The following is a 19,433-nucleotide window of genomic DNA, read 5'->3' as shown; positions in this document are numbered from 1 at the left end:
AAGGATGAACACGTTAATTACATTTTGTAACGGCCTTTCTGGTGGATACTCTAATCGCAGATTCCTCATGTTCAGAATATTTCCACCAGATTGGATTCTAAAGCTTTATCAGCAATTCTTGCTGGTAGGTGGTGAGACATGAAAATTCACAACACCCTAAAGTAAGAGTGCGAACTGCAAATAAGCGCTGCCCCTGCATCCTACTGTCAATATTTGAAATCGTTCTCCTTTTGTGCCCTCAGAAGCAGAGCAGTTCAAACAAGCTGTAGGTGACAGTTACCAAAATCAACCTCGTATTATGATGTACAGGAGTCCACTTCAAAGTAAAAGGGAGGTGGGAGGGCATTAAGGAATAGCAGCTAGAACATCCATCAAGAAGAGCGTGACTGAAGGGAAGGTAAGTAACATGTTCTTCTGATGAATACCACAGCACTACCTCCCAAAAGTGGAGGGTGTGATGAGTGAACTCAGATAAGGAAGTCTTGCAGGACCAAGTAGCCAGTGAAGGCAGAAGTGTTTTACGAACGTGTGGCAGATATCCAGAATCAGCACCCCCTTGTCAATGTTGTTGTGCTGGTCTTGAGTCTGGACCAATTAGCCCACTGGCATTCTGGGGTGTGGCGTTCCTTCATTGCCAGCAGGTGGCAGATTTTAATGCAGATGACTATCAACCTGAACAAAGCCATCGTTTGGTCTGTCTTGTCTTTCTTGAGCTTAGCAAACCCCACAAAGAGTTGATCATTAACACAATGGTCTACCGGACGGTCAATGTAGAAACTCCAAGCACTCTTAGGGTCAAGGCAGTGGAACTTCTCCTCCTCTTTTGACAGATCTGGCAAAAAATGCCAGCAAGTTGATCGACTCACCAACATGGAAGGCAGTCTGAGTCCACAGCAATAATCTGTCTTGGAAGGAAGGGGGGGGAAGAACGTTGCCTAGACATAGTCGTAGTTCACTGACTTGGCACATAAGTGACAAAATAAGAAAGGCTATCTTGAACATTATAAGCAGTGGTGACTACCTGTGCATAGCCTAGAATAGGCACCACTGAGGCATGACAAATCTTTTTGGAGGCAAGAGATGTGTCATGCCCTTCAGACAACGCATCACAACTGGTGATTTTAAGAGAAAGGATTGGTCAGGCAAATGGAAAAAGGCTGTTGAGTAGCTCTTAACTGTGCTTACTGCAAGTCCATGATGTGACTCCAAATCGTCTTGTTCTTCTGCTCCTGAGGACCGGATGCTGGCCCTAAAATTTTAGGACTCATATTTTCATATAGCCTTGCTGCCGTCTCACAGATGTTACCGTCATTTCACTGTGGAGTCAGAACATTTCTAATTCAATTTGCTGCCTTCAGGCTTAGCTTGGCAGTGAATGATGAATCAGACAAGCTTTCAAAGGTGCATATTGAGTTATTCTGGAATGAAAGCTAGTCTTTAGTACAATTGACCCCTTTTGGTAATGAACTTCAGACTTGGACTTCTTTGAGAACTGTCAGTGACCTCTGCTGGTATTTTGCTTGTTCTTTATGTAGTGCTCTGGAAATAAAGCAGGCACTATTGAACTTTTTTTTTACATTTACATTTCTTTTATTAGTTTGTCAAAAAGGGAAATACCAAGCAAGATTCAGCATGCTAGTGTACATAAGCAATCAGCCACAAGGTATACATAACAAAAATAATTCAGTTAAAAGACCAGGAGTTTGACACAATTAAGTACATATGACAGCTCAATAAACACCAGTAAGTGGGGTTTCTTCTATATCAGCAGGGGCACCTGCTGGCCACGTTCCCTTCTTCTTGCCAAATGTACAATCATGTTGTCATCTTACCATATACCTTGATTAGACAACCCTTTCAAACATGCAGGGGGAGAGGGAACAGGCACTATTGGACTTATTTCTCCCTTCCTAGGTGAGCAAATGTAGGTTGCCTGGTACATGAATGATCTAGTAAAACCAATTTGGTCCTGATACCAAATAGGCAGCAGAGTGAAGAATAGCTTTTGAGGGCTAAAGCTTGGATTCTAGTATTCCAATCAGAGCTAAGGTTCCATAATCAATATAAGAAACACAGAAGCATGAACAACTACCCTGTTCGTCTAAAGTTGGAGAAAATACCTTTTTTAGGGTCTACAGTGTTGATCTAGATGTAGAAACTGTGTGGAGTATATTTTAAACCAAGAACGTGTTTTACTCATGGAATGAAAGCTGTAAAAACATAGGAAAAGAAGACAAATGTGCTTAAATTAGAAGTTGCATGATCACTGCATGTAGCTCAGAGCAGAGCAGGTCCATAGTTCAGGCTTGTGGACGTGGCATAGAAGAGACCTGATGGATTTGGGTAAGGAAATGCCATTTATTTGCCCCAATGTTGTGGTCACTTCTAGTTAGTGCTATGCAATGACAGCTTGATGCCAGACACATAGCGATGTCAGACTGTGCAAAGCGCTTGTTTCTTATATATTTCAAAGATAAAGAATCTGCAGAGGGTCAGCATCCCACAAAAATATTTTTCAATACATTTAACAGCAAATAAATATTCCTTCAGTTGTCTAATGATCACATGTTCTTCCTATCCACCCCAATATCACAATGGCAAATCTACTTAATAACTGGTTAAAAGAATATATACTGTAAAGGAAGACCAAAAATGTATTGCTATAGCATACCCTATTCTGATGAGCTTCCAGTTTGATAAAAGAGCATTTCCTTAGATCACCAGCCATATCAGCAAAGGTTTGAGGATACGTCTGATTGTCTCGATCATGAGCTGCTAATGTCCGAACGAGCTGCTGAGCTGCCCACTGTCTGTGCTGTGAAGACAACCTTGAAGAAAGGCAGCAAGCGGCCAGCGCATTCGCCAGTTCCAGAGGGCCTGTAAGAATAATTACAGGAGAACTAGTAATTCAAAATCGCAATCAAACCTGTAAACAATGAGACAATGCACAATTAATTTAATGAACCAGGCCTCCAAGCACCACTACCCCAAGCATTGGTAGGGATAATCCGTTCTAAGCAGACACAAACATTTACAGCGAGTGTGGCAGAATGTTTTGTGGTTAAAATCTCAGTTGTGTGCAACTTTGCAGTGCATTGTTTAACAGCCCATCAGATATCTTTCATGCATGAGCACAGTACGTCATCAACTTTAATCTTAAGGCCTGGCTATAAGATTAAGGTTGCTGCCAGCAACTGCTGCAATGCAGTACGATCAAGTAAGTAAGTTAAATGATATATTTATTCTGACAGATGATTCCTAAAGCGAAGCAATCTAAGAACCAGTGGAGTATTGTACGGCAGAAAAAGAGGGACAAGCTTTGATAATGCTTTGGGACACATTTAATGCACACAAGAGCACTGTATGAAAAACTGCACTGGTGGAGTGCAAGGATGTGTTCCTGGTGGGCATCGGAAGTAAATGAGAGTGAAACTGGTGCTTAGTGTGAAGATCTGCTATAGATGGGCAGCAGGAGAAAGTGGCAGTGGTGGTCAGTGTGAAAAACTAGCACTGGTCCAGATCATGAGAATCTGGTACTGGCGGGTAACCTGTGCAACCGACAGTGGTAGAAAGTGTAGGAAAGCAGCATCTTTCTGACATAATTACCCTCTACCCCCGCTTTTTGCCTGCTGTCTGTATGTTTTGTCTATAGTACACTGGGATCCTGCAAACAAGGACCGCAGTGTCTGAGCTGTCTCCTCTAAATTTGGTTGCTGGTAAACTTTTACACCCACAATTGGCATACTGGTACAATCGTATAAGTTTCTAGTATACGGCCCCAGGGTATTGATGTACCAGGGGACTCCTGTGGGCTGCAGCATGTATTATGCCACCCATGGGAGCCCATGCAAACTGTGTCTGCAGGCCTCCCATTGCAGCCTGCATGAAATGGTGCATGCACCTTTCACTTTAGATATAAGGCTTGCCTCATATTGTGGGCACTGCATTTGGACACTGTAAGTCACCCTTATGGTAGGCCCTTCAGCCCAAGGGCAGGGTGCATGTCCCTAAGTATGAGGGCACCCCTGAATGAGCAGGGTACCCCTACAAACCCCAGACTCCATTCTCTGGGCTTTGTAAGTGTGGGGAAGCCATCTTAAGGTATGTAGTGGACACTGGTCAAGAGGAGTGGTCCAACTCCCTAATGGCTTCTCAGAACCTATGCATATTTGGTATCAAACATGTTGGAATCAAGCAACTACACTGATTCCAATGCTAGTTGCATGATCCCATGTACTCTGGGGGTTCCTTAGAAGATCCCCCAGTTCTGCCTGTGCAGCCTTACGGGGTCTGGCTGCCTGCCCACGCTGCTGCCCACCCCAGACACTGTTCTGTCCTCCTGCTGTTGAGCCTAGCTCAAGCAGGGGAAGGCAGAACAAAAAAATGCCTGCAAGGGAGAGGCGTGACCATCTCTCATTCTGAAATAGGTGTCTATAGGCTGGTGTGGCCTCTGAGCGCCACCAGACTGCCGGGTGATTCTGCCATCTTGGAAACAAGGTAGGCAGAGGCCCTGGAGGCATCTCACTGGTTAGGCCAGGTATATGACGTACCTGACACCCTCCGATAGGTGGGTCACCGCAGAGAGTGACCAGCCCCCTTTTAGGGTTACTTAAGAGCTTCCCCAAAGGTGGGTCCTCAGAATCGTCAAGCAAGACTCTACACCAGGAACTCTCTGCAAGACTCCTCTGCTCCTGGCCTCCAGAACCGCTGCTGGTCTGCTTTGGAACTGAAACAAGACTGTTTCCAGTTGGTTGAGTCCCCACTGCAACATTGATTCTCCAGCTCCTGCACAATTTCTTAAACATCCGTGCCGGTGCATCCTCCAGGGTCACAAGGACTTTGTATCCATCCAAGAAGCAAGAAGGAATCTCCCCTGGAGAGAAGGAGTCACTCCCCTGTATCTGCTGGCACCTCAAGACAACGACCACCGTCTGGTGGATCTTGCTGCCCCACGGACATCGAAAGGCTTTACAATACAGGTGGTGGTTCTGTGGTCATTTTCGGGTCCCCCTTGGGAGACTCTGGGCCCCTGCTGCATCCACTGGAACGGAACCACTGTGCACTGTGACTGTTGCTCTTGCTAAGGCTTGTTTGCTCCTCCTCAAAGGAGACAATCAGGCTCCAAGAAGCCCCAGCCTCCAGCACTCTGCAACTCCAAGATCAGCTTCTACTCAGCAGCTCCTGCGACGTGAGACTCCTGTTTTTTGTGTGCTGTTGAGGCCTCCCTGGGACTCCTTGTGCCTGCTGCCAGTGCGTCACTTATGCGGGCCCTATCGATCCCAGCTGGCTTTCCCTCCTGCTGAAGGCCTGCCCTGACTTTCTTCCAAGGGTCGAATCACTAGGACTTTGCAGGTCCTCAAAAACCTACTACTTACCTTGCAACTACTATTTGCATTTGCCAAGGCTTGTTGGGGACCCTGCTGGTCACTGACCCCCCCCCGCACTCTGGCGACTGTCGTGGGACAGCTTGTGGGTGACTCCAAGGATCTCAGGCATTCCCCTGGACTTTGCAGTTGAACATCTCCACCTTCCTGCAGGAACTTCACCTCCTAGAGGGTGGACATTGCCGACCTGCACCGTCTGGACATCTCTGAGAGGTCTGGACACTATCGTCTTCATTTTTTAGGTTCCTTATGTCCGGAATCCATCTTTGGGTTCCACCGACCTGATGAACAGCTCGCAACAGCAGCTGGACAACTGAGGCTTCCGTTGACTCCAACAAGGGTTTCCAACACCACTTCACCCAAATGCAGCAGGGCCCAGTTGTAGGTACTCCGGTCTTATGGGTATCTGCAGGTGGGGGCACTCTCCAACCTTCTTTGTGCCAACTGGTTTCCTCAGAGTCCACTGGGATGGGTCATGAATTCATACAAATCCAAATGCGACGGTTCTTTGTTAGCCTATGGGACACCCGGCTCAATAACAACTCCGCACCCAGGTGCCTGTGGGACTACAGTTACTTACCTCTGGTATTTTTGGTATTTTCTTACTCCCCCAGCCCCTGGGATCCTAACACACTTACCTTGGTTGGGCACCTCAATTCTTATACCACTTTCTTAGTATATAGCCACCCCCCGCTACCCCTCCAAATAGGGCTCCATGTATTTTTATGCTATTTTGGATTGTTTCTAAGTGTATAATTTGTGTGTAGATACCCCCAGGTGGATATATACCAACGTTAGTATAGTGTTTAGTGTTGTAATAAAGAAACCTTTATTTTTGCAACACCTGGTGTGGTTCTTTCTTGTGTACAGTTACTGACTGAGTTTTGTGCTACTGCAAGTGCTTTACACTCATCCTAGATATTTTAGCTGCTCACCACAGCTACCCCTAGAGAGCTCTTGCTAGCTGGACACCTAAGCACTATCACTAAGGGTTGCCTGGACTAGGTATAGGGTGCCACGCTATAGGTGTACACCATAAACTAAGCCAGCCTCCTTCAAACAGTAGTCTGACATACTAGCACTGATGACTGGTTTAAAGAGCCAAAGTAAGTGGCCTGTACTTTGGCCTGATGGAGCTAGCACTGCTGACTGTTTTAAGAAGCCACCATAATTAGCCAGTAGATTCATGGGCTACCACTGATGACCGGTGTAAGGAGCTATCACAAGTGGCCAGTAGTATGAGGGGCTAGCCCTGATGAAGGGTGCATGGAGTTAACATACGTGGCCAGTAGTTTGAGGAGCTAGCACTGAAGAAGGGTGCGAAGAGTAAACATAAGTGGTCAGTAGTTAGGCAGGCTAGCACTGTTTAAGGATGCAAGGAGCTAACATAAGTGGCCAGTAGTCTGATTTGATGGGGCTAGCACTGATAACCGGTAAGGAGCTATCACAAGTGGGCAGTAGTTTGATGGGCTAGCAATGATGACCGGTGTAAGGAGCTATCATAAGTCTCCAGTAGTTTGATGGGCTAGCACTGAGGAACGGTGTAAGGTACTATCACAAGTGGCCAGTAGTTTGACAGGCTGGAGCTGATGAAGGGTGCATGTAGTTAACATAAGTGGCCAGTAGTTTGATGGGTAAGCACGGATGAAAGGTGTAAGGAGCTAACATAAGTCAGCAGTATTTTGACGGGCAAGCAATGAAGGGTGTAAGGAGCTAAAATAAGTGTCCCGTAGTTTCACTGGCTAGCACTGATGAACTGTGTAAAGAGCCGTGGCCAGTAGTATAACGGGCTAGTACCTATGAAGCCTGTAAGAAGCTAACATAAGGGGCCAGTTTTATGGCTGGTTAGCACTGTTGAAGGATGCAAGGAGCTAACATAAGTGGCCAGTACTTTGATGGGCTAGCACTGATAAAGGGTGCAAGGAGCTAACATAAGTGGCCAGTACTTTAATGGGCTAGCACTGATAAAGGGTGCAAAGAGATAACATAAGTGGCCAATAATTTGATGGGCTAGCACTGATGAAGTGTGTAAACAGCCAACAAAAGTGGCCAGTAGTATGACAGAAGAGGCCAGTATTTTGAGAGGCTAGCGCTGATGAAGGGTGTAAGGAGATAATGTAAGTGGCCAGTAGTTTCACGGGCTAGGGCTGATGAACGATGCAAAGAACTAAGGTAAGTGGTCAGTAGTACGGCAGGCTAGCACTAATGAAGCGTGTGAGGAGCTAACATTAGTGGCCACTAGTATGACCGGCTAGGACTGATGAAGCCTGTAAGGAGCTAACATAAGTGGCAAGTAGTATAATGGCTAGCATTAACAAAGCATGTAAGGAGCCAAAATAAGTGGCCATTAGTATGACAAGCTAGTTCTGATGAAGGGTGCATGGAGCTAACAGAAGTGGGCATTAGTATGATGGGCAAATACTGATGAAGGGTGCATGGAGCTAACATAAGTGGGCAGTAGTATGATGGGCTAGCACTGATAAAGCATGTAAGGAGCTAACATAATTGACCTGTTGTACGATGGGTTAGCACTGATGAAGCATGTAAGGAACCAAGATAAATGGCCATTAATTTGAGGTGTTAGCACTGATGAAGGGTGCAAGGAGCTAACATAAGTGACCAGTATTTTGACGGACTAGCATTGATGAAGGGTGGAAGGAGCTAATATAAGTGGCCAGTAGTTTGAGAGGCTAGCACTGCTGAAGCGTGTAAGGAGTGAGCATAAGTGGTCAGTAGTAGGACAGCCTACTACCGATGAATAGTGTAAGGAGCTAACATAAGTGGCCAGCAGTATGATGGGATAGCACTGATGAAAGGTGCATGGTGTCAACATTAGTGGCCAGTATTTTGATGGGCTAGCTATGATGAAGGGTGTATGAAGTAAATATGAGTAGCCAGTAGTTTCATGGGCTAGCACTGATAAAAGGTGATAAGAGCTAAGATAAGTGGTCAGTAGTAAGACGGGCTAACACTAGTGAAGCATGTGAGGAGCTAACAGAAGCGGTAAGTAGTAGATTAGGCTAGTACTGATGAAGCGTGTAAGAATCTAACATAAGTGGTCAGTAGTTTGAAGGGTTAGTACTGATGAAGGATGCAAGGAGCTAACATAAATGGCCAGTATTATGATGGGCTAGTACTAATGAAGCGTGTTAGGAGCTAACATAACTGGCCAGTAGTTTGAGGGGCTAGCACTGATGAAGTGTGCAAAGAGCTAACATAAGTGGTCAGTAGTATGATGGGTTAGTACTGATGAAGTCAGCAAGCTGCTAACATAAGTGGCCAGTAGTATGATGGGCTAGTACTGATGAACCAAGCAAGGAGATAATATAAGAGGCCAGTATTATGATGGGCTAGTACTGATGAAGTATGTAAGGAGCTAACATAAGTGGCCAGTAACATGAAGGGCAAGCACAGATGACCTGTGTAAGGAGCCAACATGTATGGCCAGTATTTTTGGGGGCTAGCCCTGATGAAGGGTGTAAGGAGCTAATATGAGTGGTCTGTAGTTTCATGGGCTAGCACTGATGAACGGTGTAAAGAGCTAAGATAAGTGGCCAGTAGTAGGATGGGCTAGCACTGATGAAGTCTGCAAGGAGCTAACGTAAGTGGCCAGTAGTATAACAGGCTAATAACGATGAAGCATGTAAGGAGCTAACACAAGTAGCCCACTGTATGAGGGTTTAGCACTAGTGAAGCTTGTAAGGAGCTAACATAAGTGCCCAGTAGTTTGAGGAGCTAACATAAGTGGCCAGCAGAATAATGGGTTAGCACTGATGAAAGAAGCAAGGAGCTAACACAAGGAACCAGTATTTTGATGGGCTGGAACTGCTGAAGGGTGAAAGGAGCTAATATAAGTTGTCAATAGTATCATGGACTAGTACTGATTACCGATGTGAAGAGCTAAGGTAAGTGGCCAGTAGTATGAATATCTAGCACTGATGTACGGTGTAAAGATCTAAGATAAGTGGCCAGCAGTACGATGGGCTAGCAGTAATTAAGCGTGTGAGGAGCTAACAAAAGTGGCCAGTAGTATGACAGGCTAGGACTGAAGAAGTCTGCCGGGAGCTAACATAAGTGGCCAGTTGTACGATGGGCTAGCACCGATGAAGTGTGTAAGGAACTAACATAAGTGGCCAGTAGTTTGACAGGCTAGCACTGATGAAGCGTGTAAGGAGCTAACATAAATGGACAGTTGTATGGCGGGCTAACACTGATGTAGTGTGTAAGGAGCTAACATAAGTGGCCAGTAGTTTGACAGGCTAGCACTGATGAACGGTGTAGAGGTAAAATAGGTGGCCAGTAGTCTGACGGGCCAGCACTGATGAGTGGTTTAAAGAGCTAACATAAGTGGGCAGCGGGCGAACTAATCACTACAAGTAGTGTGAGAAACTGCCATTGCTGGGGGTAATAACAAATGGGCACTGGTTGGCAAATTCTGGAACTAACACCAGTGAGAAGTATAAAAAACAGCATTAACAGATCATGTGGTGCTGTGATCCTAGCAGGCTGTTTAAGGAGATGTCAAAGGTAAGCTGGCACTATAATTTGGCAGCTTGATGAGTGTGAATTAGTCCTGAGGAGAGGTGTAGTGTGTAAGTACCATATGGCAGTGTAAAGGGGTTGTAGCTGATGCCATTCCTGTGTAGCATAAGCAAAAAGTAATTGACAGCGTGAGGAGAAAGAACGGAAGAAAGGTGAACCTGTGTGCATTATCAGCACCTGTAGTAGTGAGCACTCTGAGGAAACTGCACTGTTTGGCGAGGAGTTTATGATGTGATGGCACTGGTAGTAGGATCTAAAGTGTACTCTAAGGATCTGTCAATGACGGGCTGTGAAAAGCCGGCATTGGTGATGACTTATTAAACTAAAAATGAAGTTTATTTTAACAACTAGTTTTTTAAAAATATAGGTTTACATATTATTCCACATAAACAAAATACATCTAAAAGATAAAAAAATATTCTTACAGACAAAAAAACAGCCATGAACAATTTCCTCATCTAGAAGATGCATAATCATGACAGTACACAGTATTTTTAAAATAAATGTTTTAATTGTGTAGAATCCCTTGTTCTCTTTTCAGTCCAATCACAGTGTAATCCATCATCAATAGGTCATCTGCATATAGAAGACAGAATACAGGGCAGTGGCAGTTCCTCTGTGGGAGTGGAGAAGGGTTGCCCTCCTGCACTACTGTGCAGAAATAAAAAAAATAAAATGGTAATAAAATGATTTTTTTAAGTGGACAGTAGGATGACGCTTTCTGCCAGCAAACAAAGTGTGAGAGCAGGGCCAGTTCATCACTGCTGCTAATGATTGACAGCAGTGAGGAGTGCCCCCTTTGTTTCAAGTGCGCATGATGATTTGGCTGGCTACCTTGCTATGGCCAAACCAACATGTGCATTTCAAACCTCTCCAACCCAGCTGTCCAAGAGAAGGCACAGGCATACAGTGCCTTTCGGAGAGTGGAGAAGGCCCACTCCAGTCAATCAAGACACTTTTTTCATGTTGCTCAAAGGCATGAAAACAGTGTCTTGATTGGATGAGGGAGTTTGCGCTCCTAGGACGTGCTGCAGGACATCGAGTAAGGTAAGTGTTTTTTTGTTTTTAAATATTTATATTGGTGTGAATGTTATGTGTGCATGTTGTAGTTTTTTGTGACCCTCCAATTCATTTTGCTGCCAGCTGCTACTGATAGAGGGTCCCTCCCATGTTTGGTGAAAATGAATTTGATCTGCTCAATTTCATGGGAAGATCTAAAAGGTATAGATGGAGTAGGGTTGGATATACCCCTCACAAAGGTCATTGTTAATTTGGACGCATCCCGCTAAACCGCCAGTTGCATCTCTTCACCTGTGCCAAATCTGAATCAAGAAGTGCAAGGAGGAGTGATAGCAAGCCTGGAAGGATTTTCCAAGCAACCAGTTTTCCCAAATAGCATTCTCCATCTACTAAATCGAAAAACTTATATTCCAATTATATTCAGTAAATGTTCGGGCTATAGTCTGCCTTTCTCAGAAACCACAAGAGGATTCTTTATTACAGTTCCAAAAACACCAGACATGAACTGGTACATGATAGCAAGTAAGAAGTTTCCAAATTCTTACAGGTACTGTTAGGGCCATGGTTAAGTGCCTGTAGTGTTAACAGTTTAAACATTTTAAAAGCTTACTTTAGTTAGGGCTCTAAAACATGTGTTAGGAACTTTTTTGTAGCTCCAAAAAGGTCCCAACTTTTAGCAAAATAATGAGTGCCTCATATGGTATGGATAAGGAGCTCTGCCTTACCCCTTTCTCATAATCAGTTAAGGACTCTCTGTAAAGGGTACAAAATTAAATCTGTCTCAAACCCTACCACTGAAACGCTCCAGAAGCTGTTGGCAGAATATGAGCAGCCCCATCCTACTGATGGGGCGGCCACTGCTCCCATTTGGAAATTATCACTTATTACAGCTAATAAGGTAACTCCAATGTTACCCTATGGGAGAGGCAGGCCTTGCAGTAGTGAAAACGAATTTAAGAGTTTTTTTTTTTTTACTACCAAGACATGTAAAATTTAAAAGTAGATGTCCTAAATTTTAAATACACTGTACCCTGCCCTCTGGGCTGTCCAGACTCTAACCTTGGCATGAAGGGTAGAGCCTAGCAAAAGGTTTATTTTGCCAAGTCGAAATGGCAGTTTAGAACTGCACACACAGGCTCTGCCATGGCACGCCAGAGACATGTTAAAAGGGCTTCTTGAGTCGGTGGCACAATAAGTGCTGCTGGCCCACTTACGACATTTCATTTACAGGTTCCTTGGTTAAATGTAGTACCACTTTACTAGACAGACAGATGCACACAGACACCCCAACCCACACACCCCAAAACTAAATAAAAGACCCTGACATGTAGAGCAGGTTTTTCTGAGAATCCCTCATGCTGACATATTTGTGTGGGATTCACATACTTTGAAGCATCAGTGCCTGTATGAGCTGAGCTCTACACTAACAAACAAGTTACTTACCTTCAGTAAAGCATTATCTGATAGATTCTATCTAGCCGCAGATTCCTTACCTTTGAAATTCCCCAGGTCTCAAACTGGATCCGGAAACCTTTGCTCGAGCAATGCCCCTGCGCTCACCGTCAGGTGGCTCCGTTCGGTTCTGCATGGCGGCGGTGGCACCGTACGTGATGTCGTGGTCACCTATATAGATGCCACCTAGGCACGCGGATGTCAGTTACTTTAATCATGACATTCCATAGGACTGGGCAGGACTGCAGAGCCATGAAAAGAACTGGTGCATATGTGTCCAAAGTAGAGCCCCAAAAGGGATCACCCTCACCCTTTCAGAGGGGGGAGGCATGGGTGGGTGTAGGGAATCTGAAGCTAGATAGAGTCTCTACCATTTAATGTGCTACCGAAAGTTAGTAACTTGTTCATATGATAGTGACTTCTAGCTGCAGATTCTTTACCTCTGAAAGGACACCCAAACCAAATCCTCTTGCCGGTGGGGTGTGGTCAAATTCACCTAGACTACGAACTTCTGCAGGGCCGAACGGGGTGAAATGCCCATCCCCGCGGACATGACTATTCAGGCAGTAGTGTTAGGCAAATGTGTGCTTGGATGCCCACGTTGCTGCCGGAAAGATGTCCAGGACTGGGATTCCACAAGCTAACACCCTGGTCGCAGCTTTTCCCCTGGTGGAATGAGCTCGTAAGCCCTCAGGAGGCTGCTCCTTAGCCAGGGTGTAGCAGATCTTTATACAGAGAATGACTCAGCATGAAATGGTTTGATCCTGTACAGCCGCCCTTTCTTTGCTTCCATACAGCCCACAAAGAGTTAGGTGTCCACCCGGAACTCTTTTGTGTAGTGTAGGAAAGTGCTTATTTTGACTTGGTCACCCCATCCACTTTTTGCCTGGTTTCTGGTGCAATTTCGACTGAAAGTGCACTGGGTCCCTGCTAAACAGGTCCCCAGTGCCAGATCTCTTTCCCCTGAAACTGGCAAGCCTATAGCAACCCCTTAAACATCCTAGGAAAAGGTACCCCTAGTAAGTAGGGCATGGGGTACTAAAGCTTGATAGAGGGAAGAAATGCCTTCAATGCCAGATGGATCGTGCAAAGCTCCAACAGGATGATGTGAAGCCTCAATTTCAGTGTAGACTAAAGGCCTCTGGATCACGACCTCTCCCAGATGGCTGCCGCATCCCAGAAGAGACACATCTGTCACTAATGTGAGGTATGGGTGGGGAAGGGAGAGGAGGCTCCACCCCTGCAGGTCTTTTGCAGTTCCCTCCGAGATCTGGACCATGTTGAAGCGATTGCCCTGATGCTGCGCCAACTGGAACTTCAGGTCCCATTGTAGAGCCCGCATATGACATTTGGCAAGATTTACCATGCAGGAGGCCATGAGGCCCAGCAACCACTGAGTCAGTCTCACCGAAACCCAGGATTGCGGCTGAAACGTATGTATCATAGCCTGACTATTCTGGACTAACTGGTTGGGGCTCTGGAGGATAAGCTCAAAAGTGCACCATGCCCAGAACAACTTCTATGAAAGGGTGTGTCTGAGAGGGAGTCAGGTGTGAACTCAGCACGTCTATAGTGAACCCCATCAAATGCAGAAGGTTTGGAGGTGGGAGACAACTGTCTGGGGCGAGCTTGCCTTCAACAGCCAGTCATCGAGGGTAGGGGAAGACTGAAACTCCTGACCTGCACTGATGAGCAGCGACCACTGCTATCACCTTAGTGAACACCCGAGGGGCACTGGCAGCAGAGTGAACTGAAAGTCTTTGTGGCCAATCTCGAACCACAGCCTCTGGGCCGGTATGGCATAGGAGAATGACAATATGCATCCTGTAAGTCCAGCTCTACCAACCAGTCTTCTAGGTCTAGAGCAGACAAGACCTGAGCCATCTTGAGCATCTTGAACATCTCCTTCTTGAGGAAGAGATTTACGGTCCATAGGTCTAGAATAGGGTGAAGACCCTTGTTTTTTTGGGGTATCAAAGTAGCAGGAATAACAACTGCTACCTACTTCTGATATTGGGACCCTTTCTATTGCTCCCTTGGCCAAGAGAGCCATAACTTGCTTTCGGGGAAAAGACAAATGATCCTTCACCAGAAGTTCGAATGTTGGTGTTACTGAGGGAGGAAAGGATTGGTAAGGCAAGGCATAGCCCTTCCGAATGATCCGCAGTACCCATGCTTCCGATGTAACGGACTGCAAGTGGAGGAGATGATGCTGAATTCTACCTCCAACTGGGCAAGCATGGTCCTGAAGAACCAAACTAGGAGGGCATTGATGCTGCAGCTGACGGGGGCTGGATGGTAGAAGACGTCTGTCTTCCAGCCCCCTCTAGGTCTGAAGGCACCGTGCCTACATTCTCACATTGACTGGGGTGGTTGCGCAGGACGGGGGCTGTCACAGGGCTGGCTTGGTACCACGCTCTTTCCGTATCCATGGACAAGGGGTCACCAAAAGGCCCAAGGACTTGGCCATACCCAGGGAGTCCTTAAGAAGTTCAAGCGACAAGCCTGCCTTCTCGCCAAACAAGCGAGTCCCATCGAAGGGCATGTCCATAAGGGTAGCCTGGACATCCCCTGAAAAACCAGATGTTCTCAGCCAGGTGTGGCACCCAAGGCCAACGTCGATGCAACCACTCTGCCCAGCAAGTCAGTCGTATCCAGGCCACACCGAATGGAGAACTTCACTGCTTCTCTCCTGTCTTTTACTGCTTGGAAAAATATGGCCTGAGAGTCCTCCTCTGGGACCTGAGGCAGCACTTGCGCAACCAAACCTCAAATGATGTTTGCGAAATGGGCCAATAAGCACAACGTGTTCACAGACCGCAGTGACAGCTTCTTCCCAAGATGGTCCAGCCTCTTGGATTCCATGTCTGGGGGAGCAGAAGGGAATGAGCCATGGGAAGGTGAGGCTTGGACTACAAAGCTCTCAGGGATGGGGTGTTGGCTGAGAAAACTAGGGTTGCCTGGTGCATGGTGATGGTGGCAGGCGATCATCCTATTTACAGAAGCCCCTGTGCTGAGCTTGGACTTAGTTCCCAGCGTGACATCTGTAAGTGCTTCATTGAAGGGCAGGAGGGGTTCGGAAGTAGAAGCCCACAGGTGAGGCACTTCAGTAAAGATGTTTGTCTTGCCAGTCATTGAGGGCAGTGTGAGGTTGAGGACCTCCGCTGCCCATCACAACACCATTGCATAGGAAGCTCCCTCTTCCGTAACCACAGTGGGAGATGAGAGCAAGCCAGTATCTGGAGAGGTGTCCAGCCCACTGGCCTCTCCTAGTTTCTCATACCAGTCCAAAGATCTTTCTAACTGGTCGTCTAAAGGATCCAGTGACCCCTCCCAATCTTCTCCTATGTTTGGCTGTGAAAAATAAGGTTCAAGCAACAACCTGGCATCTGTGGGCACCATAGGCATCACCATTCCAGATCGTCAGGAATCAGAATGGGGCTGGCGCTGCAGGGGCACCAGCATCTGGACCGGCACTGGAGGAGATTGCCTGGGTACGACCTGCGCCTTTCTGGATCTGCAGTCGGATCCATAAGACCCCATCAGAGCCAAGGCCAAAGCCACCAGTGCGGAACCTGAAACTTCCTCTGACCCCGCGGGGCCCGAAGATGCGGCAGAGGGGTCGGCCCAATTGAATACACTGCACAGGGCCTTGTAAAATTCATTTACTTGAGTGGGTGTTTCTCTGGCTCCTGGAAACAGGGGGGAGGCGAGGAGTTGGACTGGGCAACGGCTCAGCAGAACTGTGCTGGGAACACTGATGTTCCCAGCTCGTTGTGTCAGCCGAAGGACGATGTGAAGTCCCGTTACCTATTTCTCGACTGGGAGCAAGCTCTCACAGGACTCGCACGTGCTGGTGTCGTCGGCTGCTGGGGCCGCAAGCATCTTTATAGACCGCTCCTTCAAAGATTTTGGTGCCATGGCCCAGCAGTTTGAGCATGACTGAGTCATGGTTGCGCTCAAGGCCCAAGAGGCAGATAAGGTGAGGGCCCATAACCGACATGGCACAGTGACAGGCGCCACACGGTTTGAACCCTGCCTTTCTAGATGACATCCTCGACACACCAGCAATAAAAAACTTCAACAAAATGTTGAAAAAAGGCCTGTCAAAAACTGACAGAGGGGTAAGCTCTCTCCAGATCTGGCTAACTGGCACGGAAAGAAAATAAACCACATCCACATGCAATCAAACACAGCCACCCTATGGTGCGCACATGGGGATTGCTCAAGCAAAAGTTTCCGGATCCAGTCTGACGCCTGGGGAAATTCAAAGATAAGGAATCTGCAGCAAGAAGTCTCTATAGGATGATGTCAGCTATGCCAACCTGTTTGATGTACTGCTGGCAAAAGTCTAATTACAAGCCCAGTTCGCAAACACATGCTGTTAGCTGGGCTACCACAGAATGACATAGATAGAAGACATTCAACAAACAGTTCACTGTTTTTTTAATAAAACTTCACACGCACTTGTGAAGCACAGATTTTTTAGACAACAGCTCTATGGTATGATGAGTAATTCCGAGGACCTCCGTCCTGGATAACACATACAAAAACAACACAAACACAGTTTTCTTCTAAAACCTCATACTTGTGTTTTTTAATGTCTTCATTAAATATAGCATTTAAAACATCCATGTACATACAACACTACACATAGCATCAGAATGCAGTTTCTCAAATACAGGTACTGGTAGGGCCATGGTTAAGTGCCTGTAGTGTTAACAGTTTAAACATTTTAAAAGCTTACTTTAGTTAGGGCTCTAAAACATGTGTTAGGAACTTTTTTGTAGCTCCAAAAAGGTCCCAACTTTTAGCAAAATAAGGAGTGCCTCAGATAGTATGGATAAGGAGCTCGACCTTACCCCTTTCTCATAAGCAGTTAAGGACCCTCTGTAAAGGGTACAAAATCAAAACTGGTTCAAACCCTACCACTGAAACGCTCCAGAAGCTGTTGGCAGAATATGATCAGCCCAATCTTACAGATGGGGCAGCCACTGACCCGGTGTGGATCAGGGCAGATTGAGAGAGGAGGAGCTGGATCCTCAACCACTTGAAAGAAAGGAACCTGCACCTCGCAGACAGCCCAAGATGACACCTCCCTCTAGTGAAGATGACTTAGGTCCCAAAAGGTCAAGTGAAGAACCCTCTGAATATAAGATTATTTTAAAAAGATTGGCTCAAAAAATTGCCCTTGAGGACAGACTTCTGGCCACATAAAGGAAAATAGCAACAAAAAAAGGTTTAGCACCCATGAATGCCAACAACAACTTTATATCTAGGGACAGCGTAGGGTACTCTGACCCTAAAAGCCCCATAAGGATTGTCTCCAAATATGAGGATGGTGATGCTATCACCAAGAGGTTCACAACCTTTGAGAGGGCTTGTGTCTCAAGAGAGCTTAGAAAACAGCCCTGGGGCTCTCTCCTTCGGGAACTGTTCCCAAGAAAGTGCGGGGATAGACACCTGACACTGAATGAGGCACATTGTATGAAGCTGGCTCTGTATATATTATATCAAAATTAGATATAGTGTGCACAGAGTCCAGGGGTTCCCCAGAGGCTAAAGTAGATAATACTAATGTTCTCTTTTGTGGTAGTGTGATCGAGCAGTTAGGCTTATAAGAGGGTAGTGCAAAGCGTTTGCTCTACACACACAGGTAATAAATGAAGCACACACTCAATGACTAACTCCAGGCCAATTGTTTTTATATAGCAAAAATATATGTAGTTACTTTATTTCTAGAACCGCAAGATACGGATTGCAGGTAAGTACATTTGCAAGTAAGTAGCAAGCATATGTATCAACACTACTTTGTTTCAATTTGGCAAGTTAATCGGTTTTCAAGTAAATAGCAATAATCTGTACTGAAAGTTGACAGTGCAATTTTACAGATGCTCCATTTGGTGGTAGTGTGGGTGAGCAGTTAGGCTTATCAGAGGGTAGTGCTAAGCACTTGTACTCACAGAGGCAATAAATGAGACACGCACTTAAAGAATAAATCAGAGGCCAATTTAGAAAAATAACACTTCTCTTTAAATAGACCTTGAAACAGATAACTTTGATACAAAAGTAAACATGTTATTAAGCATAAATACTTTTCAATTGCAAAAATGGACACTGCAATTTTTGAGTTCTTCAATGTTAATCTATGGGAGGAAAGCAAAGTCAGCAAACAGGTACTTTATGACGACTTACAAGACCAATCTCAGAAACTTAATGTAAGTATTGTGCAAGGGTCAGGACCACACCAACAGGTCACTCCGGGCATCACTATGGTAGGCGGGTGCAGAGGTGTAGTACAGCATCGGGTGCCCAAAGTATTTCAATGGGGATTAGTCTCGGTGGAAATAGGCTGCAAGCTCTGGCTAGGAAGAGAACTGAGGAAAACCAACAGGTAGGTAACAAACATGGGGTGCTCAGGACCACAGATAACCCTTTGGGTCTCTTCTCTAAGACCCAAGGGGGACGGATGCAGGGGTGTCCTTTGGCTTCAGTATTTCTGTGTCTGGGAGCACTCACGGTTGAGGTGTCCTGTGTTCTGAGGCTGCAGGCATCATCATGGAGTGCAGGAGGGGTGAAACCACAGTAGACTCAAGCACAGGAGAGCTGGAGACGTCACTGACACCAGGGACCCACTTTAACCTAGGCCAAATGCGACGGGTGTGGTGGTTGCTTTAGGTGTTGGGTTTCTCTCACCAAAAAGGCTGCAGGAGAGGGGGGGCCTGTGTGGAGAGGCTGGGGGAGTCCAGGAGGGGTGAAACCATGATTAACTCAAATTCTGAGGAGCTGGGGAACCTTGCTGGCACCGTTAGTCCACTTCACTTCGGGTCAGGGGCGGCGGATGCAGTGGTGACTTCAGGTGTCAGGTCTTAGCGGTCCCGGAGGCTCAGAGTCCTTTCTTTAGAGTTGGTTGGGGAGCAGGTCCGCTGCTCATGAAAGTCTTGAGTCTTTGCAGAAGGCATGCAGTCCACCTGGGTTCCTGGAGGCTCAGCTGCAGGATGAGCCATCTTTTGGTGCAGAGTCAGTCGAGGGTTG

General features: G+C 46.3%; 1 protein-coding gene across 12 annotated transcripts in view; it reads right to left on the bottom strand.

Annotated features, from left to right (window-relative positions):
- HERC1 (HECT and RLD domain containing E3 ubiquitin protein ligase family member 1) overlaps positions 1-19,433 on the bottom strand; it is a 1,155,039-nt gene that overhangs the window by 341,217 nt on the left and 794,389 nt on the right. For all 12 annotated transcript variants that reach the window (XM_069222059.1, XM_069222062.1, XM_069222061.1 and 9 more), the window contains exon 51: positions 2,672-2,877. In XM_069222059.1, coding sequence (XP_069078160.1) covers positions 2,672-2,877 — 206 coding nt within the window. The remainder of the gene's footprint in view (positions 1-2,671; positions 2,878-19,433) is intronic.

The sequence above is a fragment of the Pleurodeles waltl genome, chromosome 3_1, assembly GCF_031143425.1.
Source record: "Pleurodeles waltl isolate 20211129_DDA chromosome 3_1, aPleWal1.hap1.20221129, whole genome shotgun sequence".
NCBI classification, from domain to species: Eukaryota; Metazoa; Chordata; class Amphibia; order Caudata; family Salamandridae; genus Pleurodeles; species Pleurodeles waltl.
This window is presented reverse-complemented; position numbering and strand designations above follow the sequence as displayed.